Source organism: Phytophthora infestans, genomic scaffold, assembly GCF_000142945.1.
Source record: "Phytophthora infestans T30-4 supercont1.32 genomic scaffold, whole genome shotgun sequence".
Classification (NCBI taxonomy): Eukaryota; Oomycota; class Peronosporomycetes; order Peronosporales; family Peronosporaceae; genus Phytophthora; species Phytophthora infestans.
The window spans coordinates 1,813,987-1,832,171 of record NW_003303727.1 but is presented as its reverse complement, the minus strand read 5'-3'; the positions used below and the strand labels follow the sequence as shown (position 1 = coordinate 1,832,171).

The following is an 18,185-nucleotide window of genomic DNA, read 5'->3' as shown; positions in this document are numbered from 1 at the left end:
GTCTTTTGCTCTTGGTGAAATAGGACGGGTATCGTAACCAGTACTTCTAATCCAAGGGCTCTTTCGCCATATGCGGCCTCGTACAGCTCTGGGTATCCCTCCCAGCTCCACCGGTTTTCAGTGCCTTTCGGGGTAGCGGGGGTTCGGCTCGTCCACGCAGAGCAGGCGCTTCGCTACTTCGGGACCGTGCTCGTTCATCGACCAATATGTCCCTGTTGCTGTGTTAGCCCCGTCGCCAGTGCCGGTGCACTCGCCCTTTTTGCACTTGTCGACCGCATTTCTCTTTACGCACTGATTGTTGCGGCACCACGGCTTCACTCGCCCTGGGCGCCTCCACGGCGTGCTCATTCGCCGCTGCTATTCCTGTTCGGCTTGGTCACGTTTCTCCTTCTCCGTCGACCGCGTCTTACTGGACAAGCCCCTATGACGCTACCGTATCGCTGTTCTGATTGTCCGACTCACCGTCCTCCCCAGCGAGCTCGGCCACAATACGGTCCGCTACCGCGCCTAGCGAGTCGCTCGGGCATCGCCTCGACACTAAAAAGTTACAAGCACAATCATCCGTTCGCCGTTATCCTCGCGGACCCAATTGTCGAATCCCGCGCTCTGCGCGATCTTGGCTGGTCCGACACACCGATGTGCCAGCTTCGTGATACCTTGACCCACTTAATCGCCTACCTCGAACACTGTGACCTGCCGACTGCGTCTGCTATAGTATCGCTCACGCCGTAGTTAATCCTTTGCTATCGAATCCGAGCCGCTCTCGTCGCCTTCTCCATACTGCTTACTAGTTGCCAGTGGTACCCACGAAGGGCCCCGTCTGCGTGACCCCACTGGTCTATAACAGCTCATTCGGCGTCCTCAGACGACGCCCCATCATCAGTTCGGGCTGAATCCCGTACCTGTGTGCCGTGCCCCATTGTATACATACGCTTCACAAGGCAGCCACCAATCCCAGTCGTCTTGCTTCTCCTCAACGTAGATCGAAATCATATCCTTCCAGGTTCTGTGGGAACGCCCAACCAGTCCAAGTAAGGCCGGTCGGTACGATTCAGGTGTAAGCTGCCGCGCCTGCAGCATCTTCACCAGTTCCCCGACGATCCGTCCGTTCTGCTCGAGTGCTCCGTCCATCGCAATTTCCCGCATGGGCCCGTGCACGAACACTTACTTCTTCATGATAAACTTGGCCACGTCCTTGGCCGTATGATGAGGCACTGACACCACCACCGCGTACCGTGTTGCAGAGTCCACCACTGCTACCACGTATCTGTTGCCTTCCACCGTGACAGGTAACGGCCCTGCCACGTCAAGCGCCCATCGGTCGCCAGGACTCCCGACGCCTTGACTCCTTAGTGACGGTACACCTTCTCTCGCTTTAGCTTTTCTCGATCCACAATCCCGGCAGGACTGTAGCCATTTGCGCACGTGCTACCCCATGTCGGGTCACCAGTAAGTGGCCGCCATCCTCGCGTACGTTTGCGGTGTACGTAGATGACACACATACACCGAGTCGTGACTCTCCCGCAGGACCCTCGCCCACAGGGTCGTAGGAAGCACCACGCGGCTCCCTACACCTGCCAGTTCGATATACACTATCCCGTCCTTTGTCACGATCTTCTGTTTGCCGTACCAGCTCTTGTCCTTTAGCTTCTTGACTGTCTTGTCACTCGCTTGCCCGCCTTAACCTCCTCGTCCGTCACTTGTCCTTCGTTGCCGGTCGTCGGCTTCTCTGCTCCGCCACGCCCTTCTGTCGCCCGACCACTGCCACCGTGGTCAGCCACCGATGCCATGCCTACCGACGCCACCGTGTTCACCGTCGCCACTACGTTCACTGGTAGTGCCACATCCACTGGCGCTCTCGACAGCGCGGCAGCCACTACGTTGCTCGAGCCCGGCCGATACACCACTTCGAAGTTGTACTCTTAAGGTTGTAACGCCCAACGATGCAGCCTCCCTGTCAGATCCTTGCTTGTCATCAACCACTTCAACGCTGCGTGGTCCATCAACAGCTCAAAGCGTCGCCCGTACAGATACGGGCGAAACAGTTTTACCGCCCATATCCTTTCTGTGCATTTCAAGTCGGTAATGCTGTACTTGGCCACCGTCTCCGAGTTCACCTTGGATGCGTAGGCGACCGGCTGTTCCCCGTCATCTTGATCCTGCACCAATGCTGCTCCTAGACCTGTCTTTGACGCGTCCGTCACGAGTCGGAACGGCTTCGAAAAGTCCGGATACGCCAGTAGTGGCCGCTCCGTCAGCGCGCTCTTCAAACCCTCGAGCGCGTGTTACTGGTCGTCGCCCCAGCACCACGTCACGCCCTTCCTTAGTAGGTGCTGCCCTGCTCGCGAATTCTGGTACAAATCTCTTGTAGTAGCCCGCCATGTGGATGAACCGCTTCACTTTCGTCGTGTCGTTCGGGACCGGGAAGTCCTTCACGCTACCCACGAGGTTCTCCATCGGCCTCACCCCGTCAGCGTCCAACTCGTGACCCAGGTACTCCAGCCTCTCAGCTGCGAGCGTGCATTTCTTCGCCTTCAACGAGCGTCCTGCTTGTGATAGCCTCTCGAGCACCTTGGCTAGCTCCACTACGTGACTTGCGACATCGCCATTGATAAACACAATCACATCGTCTGGATAGACAAGACACGACTGCCACGTGAGCCCGCGCAGCACCGCATCCATCATCCGTTGAAAAGTCCCGGGCGCATTGGCCTAGCCAACCGGCATGCGCACAAAGCGGAAGAGTCCTTTCCTAGTGACGAAGCCTGTCTTATCTCGGTCCTGCTCTTCTACGGCCACATGCCAGTACCCTGAGTGTAGGTCCAAGCTGGTGTACCGCCTAGCACCGTGTAAGTTGTCGAGTGTGTCGTCAATCCTCGGAAGGGGATGCACATCCTTCTACGTTATAGCGTTCAGTAGTCTGTAGTCGATATAGAACCGTACCGACCCGTCTTTCTTCTTCACGAGCACGACGGGGAAACCCCACGCACCGTGACCTTCCTCGACCACTCCATATCTAAGCATCGAGTCAACATTGTCGTCGATGAACTGATGATCCTCGTGAGCGTGCCGCCGTGGTCGCACTTTGATCGGCGCCTCATTCCCTGCGTGGGTCTCGTGCTGCACTCCTAGCGTCGTCATCGGCGGGCAACCTTTTTGTGGTTCTAGTAGTGTCGGGTAGAGTCGTAACAGCGTCAATGACAATTCTTTGTCCGTATCCCCCAAGTTACCGATGTCCAACTCGTCTTCGTTACTCAGCGGCCCCTTGCTCATGCCAAGGTCTCACAACCATTGCCTCACACGATCGCGGGTCAAGGATCCTGTCATCTCGAGTACCTTCATGTCGTCTGTGGTTGTCGCCCACGTTCCAAACAACTCTCGGGCCGGCAGCTTCACTCTAGTGCCTACCAGATTTATCACCGGGACTGCTACTCGGCCGTCCCAAATCGTCGTCAGAGTAGGAGCTAGCAACAGGTGTGACATAAACAAGCCCACCATGTCTTCTGGCGCTGACACTGCCAACTCCACTCATCTACACGTGTTCGTCGTGACCTTCGCGGCTTTCACAATTCGAACTCTCACTGCGTCCCCGTCCTGTTGACCGTCATAGCTAAACGGCATGATCCGCTTCTCGTCGTTGCAGTACCTCTTCATCTCACACGCTGTGAAGTCGATCTTGACTCCGTTTCGCAACATCCAATCCTCCCCCAGTAGAAACTCGGTGGCGGTGCCTTCCACCATCAGTGCGTCGACTTCTATCGCGTTCGAAGTAAAAAATACCACGCTCCAAGCGCCTTCGCTACTCGACCGGTGAAGCCTTCTACATAATCCACCGGCGGCAGCACATTCAGTCGCTCACCCAACGTTCCCCACGCTTCCCGTGCGCCCGTATCCAGTTTAACGTGACGTCGCTCTTCTTGCACTTCGACTTGTGCCGTGGGCAGTGAGTCAACTGTCGGTGCCTGTACAACCCTGACCTGGCCCACTCTCCTGGGTCGCTGTCCATCGTCGAATACCCCCACACTCGGGTACGCGTACACACTACCACTGCGGTAATCGTACGTCTTCTACGCTCGTTTGCCCGCTCCCTTCCGCTTTAACTGCTCCTCGGTCGCACTCGGGAGGGCGTACCCAATAGCGTCCGCTTCTTCACGGCTTAGGAACCGCCTTGTGCCTGCCTAGCTCTTGTACAGCTCAACGAACGCAAAGTACGCCTGCTCGGGGCTCTTTTCCTTCGCCAGCACGCCCCTCAGCTCACGCTTCTCTTTCGCAAGCGCCTTTCGTACTCGTTTTTCGTACCTCCGTCGCGTCCTGGAACGTTGCAGCCGCGTTCCTTGTTCCACCGTCCACTCGCTTTCTTCAATGGCGTCAAGCCCAGCAGCAGCCAGCACCAGCTGCCGAGCTACACCCTCTCGAACTTCGCTTTCTCCGACCACGCCACCCGCGGCCAGTTCCTCTTGTCGTCGAGCTTCCGCTACTGCAAGGCTCGCATAACCGCCCTTCAACGCCTTCTCACCGGCCCTCACCTCGTTTAACGCCCGTGCTGCCACTGCGCTCCATCGCAAAATACGTCGGAACTCGTCCGTTGGTCCGGGCATCGCCACATCGCACTCAGCCACAATACCGTGGTTCGTCTCGCGCTTGGGTACACGCGCCGACGTCACCACCTCTGCAACATCGCCTCCGGCCATCTCCGCCGCCAGCCTTTCACGTTCGGCTCGCCTCGCCAGGCGTGCCTTGGTGTGATTGACGCGTTTCTGTCGCTTCTGTTCCCATTGTGCCGTCTCATAAGCCCTTACACGCGCGTTCTCCTCGTCCTTCATCCTCACGAGCAGCACTCGGGCCGGTTCTCTGTCGATATTGCCCAGCTCCAACGACATGGCCTCTTCCAGGCACCGCGGAGCGCCATCGTCGCCGCCTCGTCTTCTTGCTCGCGGCACAGAATCGCCACTGTCGCCCTCGCCGTGCGTCTTCTGCCATTCTTCAAGTTGCCAGTTGACGGCCGCTATCACTTCATCCTTGCTCAGCACGCTGGTGCAGCCGCCCGCGTCAACCGTACTGTCACTCCTAAAGGACACCGCCTCAGCCGTCATGGCGTTGTCCTCATGCGAATACTCCGTCGCGCCATCCCCAGTCGCACACATACTGCCCTTCTCGACCGTGGCCACTGCGCCATCCCCAATCGCACACACCACCACGCGCCGACGCTGCACGCGGGTGCTCTACCGCCGACTCTCGTTTCATCACACGCTGTGCGTGCCGCCTCAAACCTTCCTGTCGTCTTCCCGGGCCAGACCTTGCTAGCAGTAAGTACCGGGACCCTTACGCCCGCGGAGTGTTTCCCGCTCCCGGTCCTTCGTTCTCGTCTTGCCCTGCACTGAGCTGTCCAGTCGCCAGATCCGCCTGCTTCAATCGACAATCACGCGCAAAATGTCCTTCCCGACCACAATAGAAGCACTCCGTCCCTGGGCGAGGCACAAACTGTGCACGTTGTGCCCGTGTCTGTCGCGCCTGGTATGCTGGAGCCGTGGTTCCCTTGTTGCATACGCCGAAATCGGAAGTGTGGATCTCCGCCGGGTTTCCGCCCACGCGTCACTGCTGACCGTTCGAAATTTCGTACCGTCGCTCGTACCGCCTGCTTTACCGGTAGGTATCAGTTAAAACCCTGGCGGAATGCTTTCCACCACTCGGTCCCACTAGCTTCACCCAGTGTTGGTTAAACCACTGGTGGAATACTCCATTAACACCAACCACCATGGTTGACCGTTTTTTTTCTGGAGTTTTGGTGGCGTTACTATGGTTATTTGGTGTTATTACTGGCAATTAGTATGGTGTACGCATTGTGTATGTAATGTTGCTACACGAAAAAAAAAACTCAAGACCAAGCTCCACCACACGAAGTTAGCGGCGGTGTGGTGGCTACGGGGGCAGCTGTGGCAGGGGCGGAGCCAGCCAAAATTAGAGAGGGGGGCCATAGTGAGTAGGGTTAAGTATTTCCACGATTAAATCCACACTTGCGTATTTGTGACGGGGTCACACAGCACCTTGCGCTAGAGGAAGTTATCTTCCGAGAGTATACAAACTCTCAGTGAGCGGCAGTTCACAGGTCCCCTCTTTAATTAAAGAGAGCGAAGTGACGTAAATAAGGTAGATTGTAAACTGAGTATATTTATAGGTAGGTTAAGTTTGAGGTTAATACAAACTATCAGTTACCTATAGAAATGCAATGTCATTTAACCAATGGTTCGTTTTGAATGACCTTGGTACCTTGTACCAAATATCCCGGAGTATGACATGTCATACTCCTGAAGTGTGAAGTGTCACACTTCATGTAACCAGGGTACACTTAGTGCTACGTACCCCGTTACAGTATTGAAGCACGATGCCGCCCAAGAGACAGAAACTGCAAGCAATAACAAACTTCTTCGCCAAGCAACCTCGGCCGTCCCCGGATGAAGTACAAGAGCGCACTAATAATCCGGTACAAACTTCATCTCTAGCAGAGCCTACTACTCCACCTATTTCACGTAGTGCGGACTTAGAATCGTCATCTGCAGCTCAATGGTGCCACGAAAATGGCATCGCGGAAGACCCACTTGACTGCCGTGTTCACGACTTTGTTCGTTGCGATCCTGTGGACCGCCCTCCTAATATTTTTGCAATTAGACAGCTGCAAGAGGATCCGAAGCTACGTCGTGGAGTCATTTTTGCATATTCTAAGATGAATTTATTTCGACCCCGCCTAACGTGCTATCCGAGCCGCTCCTATGGCAAGCGTTCGAGATCATTTCAGCCTGAATGGTTCGAAAAATATAAGTGGTTGGAGTATTCTGAAAAAGCAGACGCAGTGTATTGTAGATGGTGTTACTTAAGCCGAGAAGCAATGACAGCAAAGGACACTTCTGTGTTTGCGCGTCCAGCTCTGGGCTTTCACAACTGGAAAAAAGCCACGACAAAAGACGGTTTTGTCGCCCACGTTGGTCAGCCCTGTTCTAGACATCATAATGCTGAAGCTGCATTTTTCGAAGTCCTGAGGGGAAGTTGTGATATTACGATAGCTCTGGAAAGAACAAATGCAAGCCAGCGAGAACAAAATAGGAAAAGACTTCGTCAGATTTTAGACGTGTGTTTATTTCTCGCGCGACAAGGTATTGCTTTCAGAGGCAACGACGAGAAGGTAGGCGTTATTAGTATTAACGTTTAAACGGAGTCCTAATTGACAGTTTTTGATTCTTCAACAGGAGACGTCCTGCAATAGGGGTACTTTTCTTGAAATGCTGTCTTTTTTGGCTCAGAGAATGCCAGATTTCGCGGATTTGATGAACTCTGCCGCCGCAAATGCCAAGTACACATCTCCTACAGTACAACGGGAGCTTATTCATTGCGCGGCGGATGTAGTTCGTGAACATATCGTGGAGAATGAACTTGGACAAGGGTATTTTGCGCTCCTAGTAGATGAAGCAACATGTGAAGGTGGAAAAGAAAACATGGCTATTGTAGTCCGGTTTTTATCCAGGCATACTGGTGAAATTCGAGAACGTCTTCTGGGTTCGGTTCACGTTCGCGATACCTCTTCTGAGTCACTTAAATCTGCGTTGATAAATCAAATCACAATTTGGGGAATAAACATTTCTCGGTGCCGTGGCCAAGGATACGATGGGGCTTCAAACATGTCCGGTGGATATAATGGGCTACAAAAATTGATCCGAGATACTTGCCCGTACGCTTACTACGTTCACTGCTTCGCTCACCGCCTTAATCTTGCAGTAGTGACTGTATCAAAACAGACTGTCTCTGTGACGGAATGCTTCAACATCGTTCAGTCTATTCACGCTACTTGTAGTGCATCATACAAAAGGAAAGACAGTTTGTATGGTTACGCGCAAGACGAACTACAACAACTAATCAGCAGTGGTTATCGGGAAACCGGTCGAGGTAAGAACCAGCCTCTTGCAACTCAGGCTTTAAGTGCTACGCGCTGGAATTGTCGTGTGCGAGCTTTATTACGGATTAGATGGTTATGGACTCCAATTATTCAAGTATTGAGGCGCGTGGAATTAGATGGAGCCAATCCCGACAAGCGAGCTGATGCAAAGGGCATTATTACAAAAATGCAAACATTTGATTTCGTTTTTCACATGGAAATTCTCATAGTGGTATTGGAAAAAGTAAACATCTTGTCTCAATATCTACAAAAGGATGACATGGATATAGCCTCGGCTTCAGGACTAGTGAGACAGACGCAAACTTTATTCAACAATATGCAAGCTAACAAACTAAAAGACGACGAAAAGACTAGTTTTTGTACTGTTTGGGCTACTGCGGAAGCATTCTGCACATCATTGCACGACCCTATCGACGTACCGGTCAAAACAGCACCGTGGTCACGAAGGGGATCACGTAACAGGGGAAAAGGAAAGTCTGGTGTCCCCGGTGCGGATCGAAATGAGATTGTCACACAAGAATTTCACTATTATAAAGACGTGTATTTAGCTGTGGTTAAAGGAATTGCTGGTGAATTAAAACGACGTTTTAGTGGAGACATTCTTGATCTGATGGAGCTTTGCGGAGGATTAAACGCTCGTAAAAAGTTCATTTATTGGAACCCTGACTCAATTTCTAAAATTGCAAGCGACTACTATCCGAAAGACTTCGAAAGTCAAATTGAAAGTTTGAAGCAGGAGGCAATCAGCTTCCGTGAATTTGCAATCAATGACAGTCGCTTTGAGAACACCAAGTCCGTCAATCAACTTAGTGTCACAATGATTGCTTCAGATGCACATACAATATTTCCTACGCTGCACCGAGTAATTCAACTAGTCTGTACGCTACCAGTGTCAACGGCGAGCGCTGAGCGCTCATTTTCAGTAATGAAACGCGTTAAAACTCGTCTAAGGACGAAGATCGGCGACGAATGGCTATCCGATCTTCTACTTTTGAGCACAGAAACTGACCTCACAATCAGTATCAGCCGCGATGAGGTACTAGATCGATTCAGTAGTGCATCAGAACGGCGAATTCCTCTATAAGTACTAGTTAAAGGGTGTTGATCTACTGAAATCCCACAACAAAAGTTTAAACTTTCAGTATTTTTTTGCCACATCCAAATTGTATTGGTTATTACTGTTAATTAAGGTACAAAATACTCCTTTTAAAGCATAAAAAACAGAAATTTGTATATTAAAAAGAGTTTCTGCTGGCAAAGTTTGTTATGTAAACTTAAAATATATCCCAGCTTTTAGTGAAAGGGACAAAAGAAAGTTGCTATACATTAACTTCCCCGCCATTTTTTAAAATCTGGGGATTTTTGAGGGGGGGGCCATGGCCCCCCCAAAAAGGGCCTGCCTCCGCCCCTGAGCTGTGGTCGACCAAGTGGACGAGTTCATGGCACTGGATTCAGAACTTCCTACGCTACCTGTTGTACTTTCCTCTGCTGCAAGACTGAGCGAGCTGTCGCCTGGTAGTACCACTAGACCCACAATGATGTAGTCTTCTGCTGTCGGTAGCGTGAGCGTATTGGTCTCTATGTCCTCACGTGGGACATAACCACATGGTGGTCATAACAGGCGCCTTCCGGGCAGAACCTAGCTACATGTAGTTGCTGCGGGCTTGGCGTTATCGGACGAGTATTCGGAAGAGATCAGCACGGACCTAGCTGTTGTATATGTGTGCCGAGGGACAGAGAGGGGAACGGAACCTAGCTGTGGTTGCCGTGGAACCGTGGCGGATGGGTAGCAGCACCGGGCAAAGAGAGCCAGGGGACGAACGGAAAGAGGAGCTAACCGAGGTGATTGTATTTTGAATAACAGAGATCCGATAATGACTTTGGGTACAGAACGAAACAAACGCGCTCAGCGACGTGCGGCTTTACCTTTGACGGCGAGGGCAGAGGTGCGTCGGTTGCAAGGGGTACGGGGTGCAGTCAAGGAGCGGGATGGAGAGGAACTGGTGGCGGTGCTGTGGTGACGCTGGAGACGGACGAGATCCGGCCGAACACGGGACGCACGCCGATGAACCTGAGCTTGGGCGGCTTTACCTTTGACGGCGAGGGCAGAAGTGCGTCGGTGGTAAGCGGTACGGGTGGCAGTCCAGGAGCGGGATGGAGAGGAACTGGTGGCGGCTCACGGAAAGCAGGACGGGGCGGAGATGACGCTCCACGAGATGGCGAAGACGGAGTGGTCGCGAACGCGGACGAGAACCAAGACGTGGATGTAGATGTCGCGGTGGATCTGACGGGAGCTGGGAACGACGGCGGCCGAGACGGTGGTGGTCCCGGTCGTGCTCCACCAGTCGCTCCAGTAACATTAACGGCAAGGGGGCAGTCTCCCCGGGAGAGAGACACTATCCACGACAGGTGATTGTGCGCGAGAAATTGGAGGCCTTGAAGATCGCGGAGTTCAAAGGGCTGGATGACAAGATGTCGGTCACGATGTGGCTCAAGACGGTGAGGACCAAAGTCCGTCGGCACGCGGTGACGATGGGCGTGGAGTGGAGAGACGGCCAGCTCTACCACGAGGTTGCATCGCACTTGGACGGCGAGGCGAAGCGCTGGTTTGCGACATGGATGGAATCAGTATCGCCCGTAGAAGAAAGCATCAACATGTTGTTCGAGATGCTGCGCGCAAAGTACATGACGCAACGCACGGGCCCCGAGGTGGTTGACCGGCTCAGCGCCAGGAGCCAGATAAAGGGCGACCGGCTTGTCGAGTACGCGCAGGCGCTGCGCGAGATCGGAGAGAACGGTGATGTGGGCGAAGACTGGCTCGTCCGCGCGTTCTTGAAGGGAATGAGTAGCTCGGAGGGTGCGACGCACGTGCGAGGGCACAGGCGTCGGACGTTGGACGAAGCAGTGAGTCTAGCGATCCCGCAAGTGGGCGACAAGGGCACGGGTCCTTGACGGCGGCGGCTGGGAGCGGCGAGCAGGACCAGTTGGGACTTGATGGCGAATCGCGGAGTGTGGTAACCGGCTACGGACCAATGTGGGGTGCACCACATAAGCGTCCCCAGTACGATACCAAGGATTGCAATTATCGGCCGGTGAACTTCACCGTACTGCCTCCGAGCACTATCTGGGGGCTTCACGCCACCTATACCGCACAGATACTGGCAGTTGGATGAGCCACCCAAACGGATAGGGACAGCAAGGAGGACACATTATCGGCGACCGGCACCCCCGGGAACTTCCCTGTGTCCCGCAAAGTGAACCCGTATTTCATATAACATGTGCTGGGCGTGAGATCCGTACGGCAAGCCGTATCCGAGCTCTGCCTCCTCGGCCGACAGCTACGACCCCCATGGTCTTTCTCCATGGTCCTCGCCACCCTACTGGCCCTTCCGCCCTCGACTTTGCTGCACTTCTCTGGCTCACCTTCTTTTGCCCTTAAGAACACGTGCTTCGGTGCCACTCTCCTTTATTAGTCTTACTTGCTCGCTAATCGGAAACAATCTCAACTGAGGGTCGAGCAGCCAGCCGCACGCTCGGGATCCTCCCTACAAAGCCCACCGTCGCCTACCTACTTTTACTGAGAGGGCCCTTTGCTACCCTACTGATGTCGCCTCGCCTCCTTACCGTCTGTCCTCGCTCGCTTGTCGCGCATGTCCGCCCTCCTTGCGATCTTCGAACGTCGATCAGCTTCAACTGCTACCTCCTGTCGTCGGTGGCGCCAATCTGCTGGCTCGACCCCGCCACCGCACTGCATCTACAACACTCACACGTCACCGAACTCGCCGGTGTCGTCCACACCATCCTCGACCGTCAGGTCGATCACCTCAACCGACTGCCCGCTCGGGTTCGTCAAGTCCCTGTCGTAGGTCATCCTACTACATATGGAATGAAAGTAGGCGAAAAATTATTTTCTTGATCAATATTTCCGATCAAAATAAGCTGGCAGTGACAACGCTAGGGTCGTAGCTGACGGCTTGTAGTGTGATACTAGTTTATGACCGCTATGCTGACAGGAAGTAGATTATGTGCTGAGTGTGCAAAGATTGTAGCTTCGCAGTCAGCACTTAACTAAGACAAAGTCTGAGACCTATTGCACATATTAAGGTGTAGATTGGTCAGTGAGATCTCTATAGTTTTACCGACTTGCATGAACGAGTTTTGCATCATAAAAAAACGGTAACCGTATATTATTATCTGTGCTAAGGCCTTTGAAGCTCGTCTCTAAGCCGATACATATAATATAAGTATCGATAACTCTAAATGGTTCGTAAGTATGATTTTGTTTTGGGTGGTCTCATATCATCGAAGAATCAGAGAGCTACACAATGGCAGCACTACCACGTTTATCGATGTGCTATTGTTTCATCCGCCTATTATTATTTGTCCCGGCTAATTTTCAAAAGCTTTTCTTTCTCTGAACAGCAGCTTTCAAATATTGATTCAATCGTAACATGCCGTCGGGTGTGCATTATAATCATAGGTGGGTATACCCGCAAAATACGGCCCCAGTGCGACAAACGGGTCCAGTGCGACGTTCCCATTTCTATGGTGACACATCCTCCAGAGACAGATCGTTAAAAGACTATCTGCTACCTGTTTAGAACGGATGTCATCAAATGGGCTCACTGTAAAAAACCTTGATGAGGTTTTAATTTTAAAATGTCGCACTGCGGCCGTATTTTAGGGTAAGGTGGACGGACACCTTTGGTGTGATATTTAATAAATCATACACTACAGTGCTGGCGGTTGGTAAACTGCCACCCTTGTTTTCTGACAGATTTTATCCAATAGGAGGCTTTATTGTACATGGATTTGACTAATGAAAAGCGCGCAGTAAACCGAAGTGGACGCCACTCGACGCAGGTCAATCGGCCAAGTAGGCTTTGTGGTGTAGTGATTTCTCCGTAGTTGCGGATTATCACCCGTCGACAAAGACGTGACACCGCCCAAGTTGTTCAAGCGACGAACCCTCGGTCGGGTGATGTACGGAGACGCCAAGGTGTAAGGGACTCGACGGCGTCACCTCCGAGTTTTCAACAAATATCGGATACGGCCCTATGTCACTGAATCCAGGCTGTCCTTATTATTAATAATGGACTGGCCGGATTCGCATTCAGCGGACCATCTACGGTACGAACCCTCAGTGGCGGTTGGGATGAGCTCGCGGAATACTCAGCGACCTTTGGAAGACACGTTAACCGTCTGGGACAGGGCGCGGACCGTTAAAGATGCTCATGCGACAGTGCAGACGACGCTTGGCATGCAAGAAGATCCATAACGGATCATTGTTCACTTGATATTTGTATACTTGATTAGGACTTCTTATTAGAAATAGACCCGAAAGGGTAAGCTTAAATACAGAACAGAATTTCCACTCAAGCACACAGAGCGACGTCCGGCTTCAAGGTAAGCGTCAGGTCAAGCTTGTTTGAGTGTGTTATGCCTGTCGGTGAACTCGAAGCTCTGTAGCGAGGGTTCATCCGGCAAGGCCAAGAGACTTTGTGTATTGGCCGATTATTATCGGGAGGTTTTACGTGACGGCTTATTGTTGCCTATTTGCACGACTGGGAGTGCTTGAATTGCCTCCCTTTTATTTCTTCCAGCCGAGTGTTGAACACTCGGTGATCTCGTAAAAGGCTTACCCGTGCCTGGTACCCTTCCGCTGTTGGGACCACGAGGATTCAAAACACCTGCTAGCTTTGCTCGTGCTAGTAGCGTGTTCTTATTTTACTGGTTGGCCTATATAAGTAGCTTACAAGGTCCAGTTTGTCCCGGTGCAAGGGCAGAACTGGGGTCTTCAGGTCCGCCCGAACGATCGTTTACTATCCTAGTAGACGTATTGTTGTGGGAACATCCTAACTACATCTGTAGCTAGAGTTCACGTGGGATTTCCAACACCACAGCTTGCTGCAATCGTGAAAAAGGTGAAGTTGAAGTTGGCCTCGTTGGCGGTTACTATACTGCCAATTCGACTAAAGCGATATCTACAGCTAGTTAGACGCTAGTATTCGGTTCAGTACTATGTCTTAGCACCGTGACGCTCTAGCGTAGCGATGCAGCGCCTCGGCATCGACTGAATCAGCTTTTTAATCAGGTCGTGTCCGATCGTCGCCCAAGATGCCTGAATTGTTTTAATGAGGTCTTCTCTCGTCTGAAACTGCCGTCCTTGAGCGTAGACGGCACGCGCGAGTACTCCCCACATGTTTTCGATGGGATGAAGATCCGGTGACTTGGCTGGCCAGTCCATCACATCGACCTTTTCCTCCTTCAAAAACGCCTTCGTGGCGGAGGAGGAGTGAATGGACGCGTTGTCCTGCTGAAAAATGCAGTCTTGACCGTACACTCGGTCAATGAAAGGCAGCAAATGTTCAGAGAGCGTGTACCGCTCGCTGTTTTGATTGCCCTCCAAAATTACCAGTTCAGACTTACCACTAGCACAAAATGCAGCCCAGACCATGACACTCCCACCACCACTTTGGCGAGTAGAGTAGACTTCAGGCTCGCGGCGTAAATCGTGCCAATAGTACTGCATACAATCCGGTCCATCGAGATTAAACTTCTTTTCATCTGAAAAGACGCAGGCTCCCCATTTTTCCTCACTCCATGTCACCTTGTCACGAGCCCATTTGAGACGAGCCTCCTTGTGCTTCTTTGTTAGCACGGGGGAAGCTTTACGCTTTTCATATTTCATGTTAGGGTCGGCTTGTAGGATTTCACGGATCCTCCGTGTACTTACCGGTAGCTCTAAGGCCATTTTGAGCTCCGCAGAGCTCAGCTTGCCTTTCGAAGCTTCACGGAGCAGTCGGCGGTGAGCTGTCGGTGTCAACTTCTTGGGTTGTCCGGGTCTTTTAAATTTCGTGTAGCCTTTTGGATCGGTTAGGAGTGCGTGTACAACTGGTCGAGAGCGACGTACGCGCTGCGCTATTGCTCGCTCGCTTAGCCCTGCCTCGCGAAATGCTATTATACGATGCTGCTCTTCTTGGGTGAGCTTGGTTCCTCTAGGCATGCTAGTAGTACATTTACATGCACAAACGTATGTTAGTACACTTGTATGGTGCTTGGCATCGTTATATTAGAAGAACACGCCAAAACAACGCGTCCTTGGCTGCAAAGTACGCACCGGCAGTATACTAACCGCCAGCCTCCTCAAGCAAGGGAGGCGTTTTATTTCTGTGGTGGGGGGAGGAAATGGCCGATTGACCTGAATCGAGTGGCGTCCGCTTCGGTTTACTGCGCGCTTTTCATTGGTCCCAAGAACGTGCAGAAAAACCTCACATTGGATAAAATCTATCGAAAAACAAGGGTGGCAGTTTACTAACCGCCAGCACTGTACATATCGCCGACAGCGATCAAATACAAGTGGATGCTGAGCTGTTATTGTTAAACCGTTTGTTTGCTAGTGTGATAGATTTATATGTGTAAAGTGGCGACTTTGTCTGTTTCCTGTGCGAATAGGATCAACTTTCCTCGTAAATGGTGTTGTAAGTGCTACACATAGAAAAATGTATACATAATTGGGAAAATGTGTTGTTTTGCCGCCATGGTATGCGCATTTCCCCCAATAGAATGCGACTTTTCTGCGTAAGACACGAATGTTTCCTTTTGTATCTACAATCAACCAACGTAACCCAAAAGCGTACTTACATCGGAACTCGGGTGAAGAACAACCAGCAGCGTCTTCATGGCTGGCCGCATGGACTTGGAGGCGCGTCTGCGAGCGTTGCGCGAGGGCAAGCGACCTTCTCCGCCCCCACCTGCCCCGCTTGCACATGTAGTGACTGCCGCCTCTTTATCATGGCCCGAAGTTCCTTCCATACCTATAAGAAGCGAAATACCCTTGCGGCAACCTGTCCGAGTCGCTGTGGGTGGCGAATATCAGCCTGTACGTCGCGCTTCCGCGAGTTTCTCGATTTCTCCACCCGTAATCATTATAAGTCGCTCGCCGTCGGATGATCCCGCTCCTTTTGCCAGTTTGCTGACACCCGCGGTCCCTCCGAAAGCCGCAGAACCGGTTCCTGAACAGGAAGAACTGCTGCGACTTACAGCGGCGCAATTACTGGGCTCTGAATACGAAGAGGCCGTCAAAGTGGCTCAGTACGCCATCGATAATGAGCGGAGACAGATGCCACACACAGCTATTGACGCCTATATTAGAGCAGGACAGATGCTCATCGAGATTGGCAGACGCCAGGCAGCGCCGCATCTCCAGGACATTGTCAAGGCCAAAGCTTTGGCTCTGCTGCAACGAGCTGAGGGTCTGTCTGAGTGGACTAATGAGGTGCTGGCAAAGGACTCGAGCCAGCAGGCGCTGGCTGCGGCGTATTATCAGTCGCAGCAGAACCGCTACAGGTCACTAACGGAGAAGCAGGAGCTGGTGTCCAAGATGCAGCAGGATAATCGCAATATGAAGGAGAGACTGAACCAATTGGCGCTACTGACGAAGATTCGAGGACGGATGATGAAGGTGGTGAAGAAAAGACGAGCGAGGAAAGCAGCAGAGGCGAGAGAGAGGGAGGAAACGGAGGCAAAGACGACAGCTCAAACTACACGGGATATTTTGAGTGGTCGTGGAGGTTTCAATGATGTGACTGGGGAGATAGGTGACTACGGGGAGGAAGAAGGCTTTGACGGGCCAAATAACGTCACTGGATCAGGCGCTGACGAAGACGAAGAGCCACGAAAGCATTTTTACGAACATTATCACTCGCCTCTCTTTCCAGCAGCACGCGGCTCGCCACGAGAGGCTCAAAAAGTGGATCTTATCAATGAGCTGCATGATCGTATTGGGCTGCCTCCGATCGACCATCTCCGCGAGTTTGAGCCTCTGACAAGCGACCCCACGGCAGACAAGAGACAGGAGGAACTGCAGTCGGAATTGGAAGCAGCAAAGCAAGAAGCAGACAAGTTGCGAGCAGCAGTTCAGGATATGGAAAAGTGCTTACGACTTGCTGCTCAGTACTCGAAGCAGCGGTCGATTAAACTGGAAAAGCAGAAGGCCCAAGAATTCGCGGAAGTGCAGAGCGAGTTGGATCGTGTGCGAGAAGAGCTCGAGGTCGAGCGACGGCGGTCGGGTCTTTTACAGAGCGGTTCGTTCAGCTGGAAATCTTCAGTGCCCTCTGATCCGGGTGCAGATGAGTCCCAAGAGACTAGAGTTATGCAGCACCTTCGATCGTCTCTCCACAAGGTATTCCGTGGACGTGATGACCAGTCAGGTGGCTCTGATGACGGCGATCGTAGTCGCCGTGCTTCCATTCAGCGCACTTCGTATTCACATGACTCTCCACGACATACACCGAAGTCCAACGAACAGAAATCAATGGCACAGTACATTGACGTAGACGACGAGATGGAGGAAGAAAGAGGATGGTGGAGTTTGGCTGTAGAGGATGTTGTTTGAACCCCGCAACCAGCTATTCCTGTTTTTCTGTGGCCAGTGGGGCATTTTATATAAGTTAGGAGTACGGTCATGTATTTTATTAACAGAAGTCAAAGATGACTTTTCCAGGTGAGCGTACACTATTGTGAGTGTGTGGTATACTGCTACTACTACACGAGTCGAACCACCTCACACAGTGGCCGCAAAGAATAGAGTTATGCTGTTAGGCGAAGGCTCATCTGGGCGCATATTCTTAATGTGTATATCGTGATGGAATTTTGTTCCGGGTTAGATCCACAAACCTTTCTCGAGCAAATATCTTCCTCACTGATCCTTAGCAATAAAACTCACTTTTCAAGCTAGTAGCTTTCGATTCATGTACTTATTGTAGTCAATTATTGTTGTCAACTTTATACCTTTTCTTTTATTGGCCACTCTACTGTGAAATTTTGCGGGGAGTCCAAATATGTGACGGGGTTGCACAGAGGAAGTGCTTAAGGGTATTTACTACCCGAGTGAGCGTTAGTCCACGTGTTCCCGGCCTCAGTGGGAACGGTTTGCTACTTGATATAGTAGATGTAAGACTGATACATTTATACGTAAGCTTAGCTTGGGTTCTTCACAAACTAGAGGTTACCTGTAGTGGAGCTGAGTAGCCATGCCCTGACTGGCTCCTAGAGCACCTGGTACCATGTACCAGGTGTCCACAAGATTGACAAGTCACTCTTTATGTAGCCTGGGGTACGTGCCCCGTTACATCCCCCACCACTTAACTGAGAATCACCTGATTCTCCAGCTACAACTGATTCTCCAATCCGAAGTGAGAGAATCAAAGCATCCAAAGATGAATTCTCACACTGAGCA

At 51.9% G+C, this 18,185-nt stretch overlaps 4 protein-coding genes across 4 annotated transcripts; 2 read left to right on the top strand and 2 right to left on the bottom strand.

The window, feature by feature from the left end:
• Positions 1-3,528: 3,528 nt before the first annotated feature.
• Positions 3,529-3,741, bottom strand: PITG_14275 (uncharacterized protein; the record flags this gene model as incomplete). Its single annotated transcript, XM_002899310.1, has 1 exon — positions 3,529-3,741. One exon carries the CDS (start codon positions 3,739-3,741, stop codon positions 3,529-3,531), a length of 213 nt encoding a protein of 70 aa, XP_002899356.1.
• Positions 3,742-4,178: 437 nt separating this feature from the next.
• Positions 4,179-5,757, bottom strand: PITG_14274 (uncharacterized protein; the record flags this gene model as incomplete). The annotated part of the gene is made up of 2 exons (XM_002899309.1): positions 4,179-5,222; positions 5,752-5,757. 2 exons carry the CDS (start codon positions 5,755-5,757, stop codon positions 4,179-4,181), a joined length of 1,050 nt encoding a protein of 349 aa, XP_002899355.1.
• A 4,660-nt stretch (positions 5,758-10,417) lies between these two features.
• PITG_14273 (uncharacterized protein) lies at positions 10,418-10,963 on the top strand (the record flags this gene model as incomplete). Its single annotated transcript, XM_002899308.1, has 3 exons — positions 10,418-10,431; positions 10,495-10,889; positions 10,956-10,963. The coding sequence occupies 3 exons, from the start codon at positions 10,418-10,420 to the stop codon at positions 10,961-10,963; spliced, it is 417 nt and encodes a 138-aa protein (XP_002899354.1).
• Positions 10,964-15,567: 4,604 nt separating this feature from the next.
• On the top strand, positions 15,568-17,342 carry PITG_14272 (uncharacterized protein; the record flags this gene model as incomplete). The annotated part of the gene is made up of 1 exon (XM_002899307.1): positions 15,568-17,342. One exon carries the CDS (start codon positions 15,627-15,629, stop codon positions 17,340-17,342), a length of 1,716 nt encoding a protein of 571 aa, XP_002899353.1.
• Between the last annotated feature and the right edge of the window lie 843 nt (positions 17,343-18,185).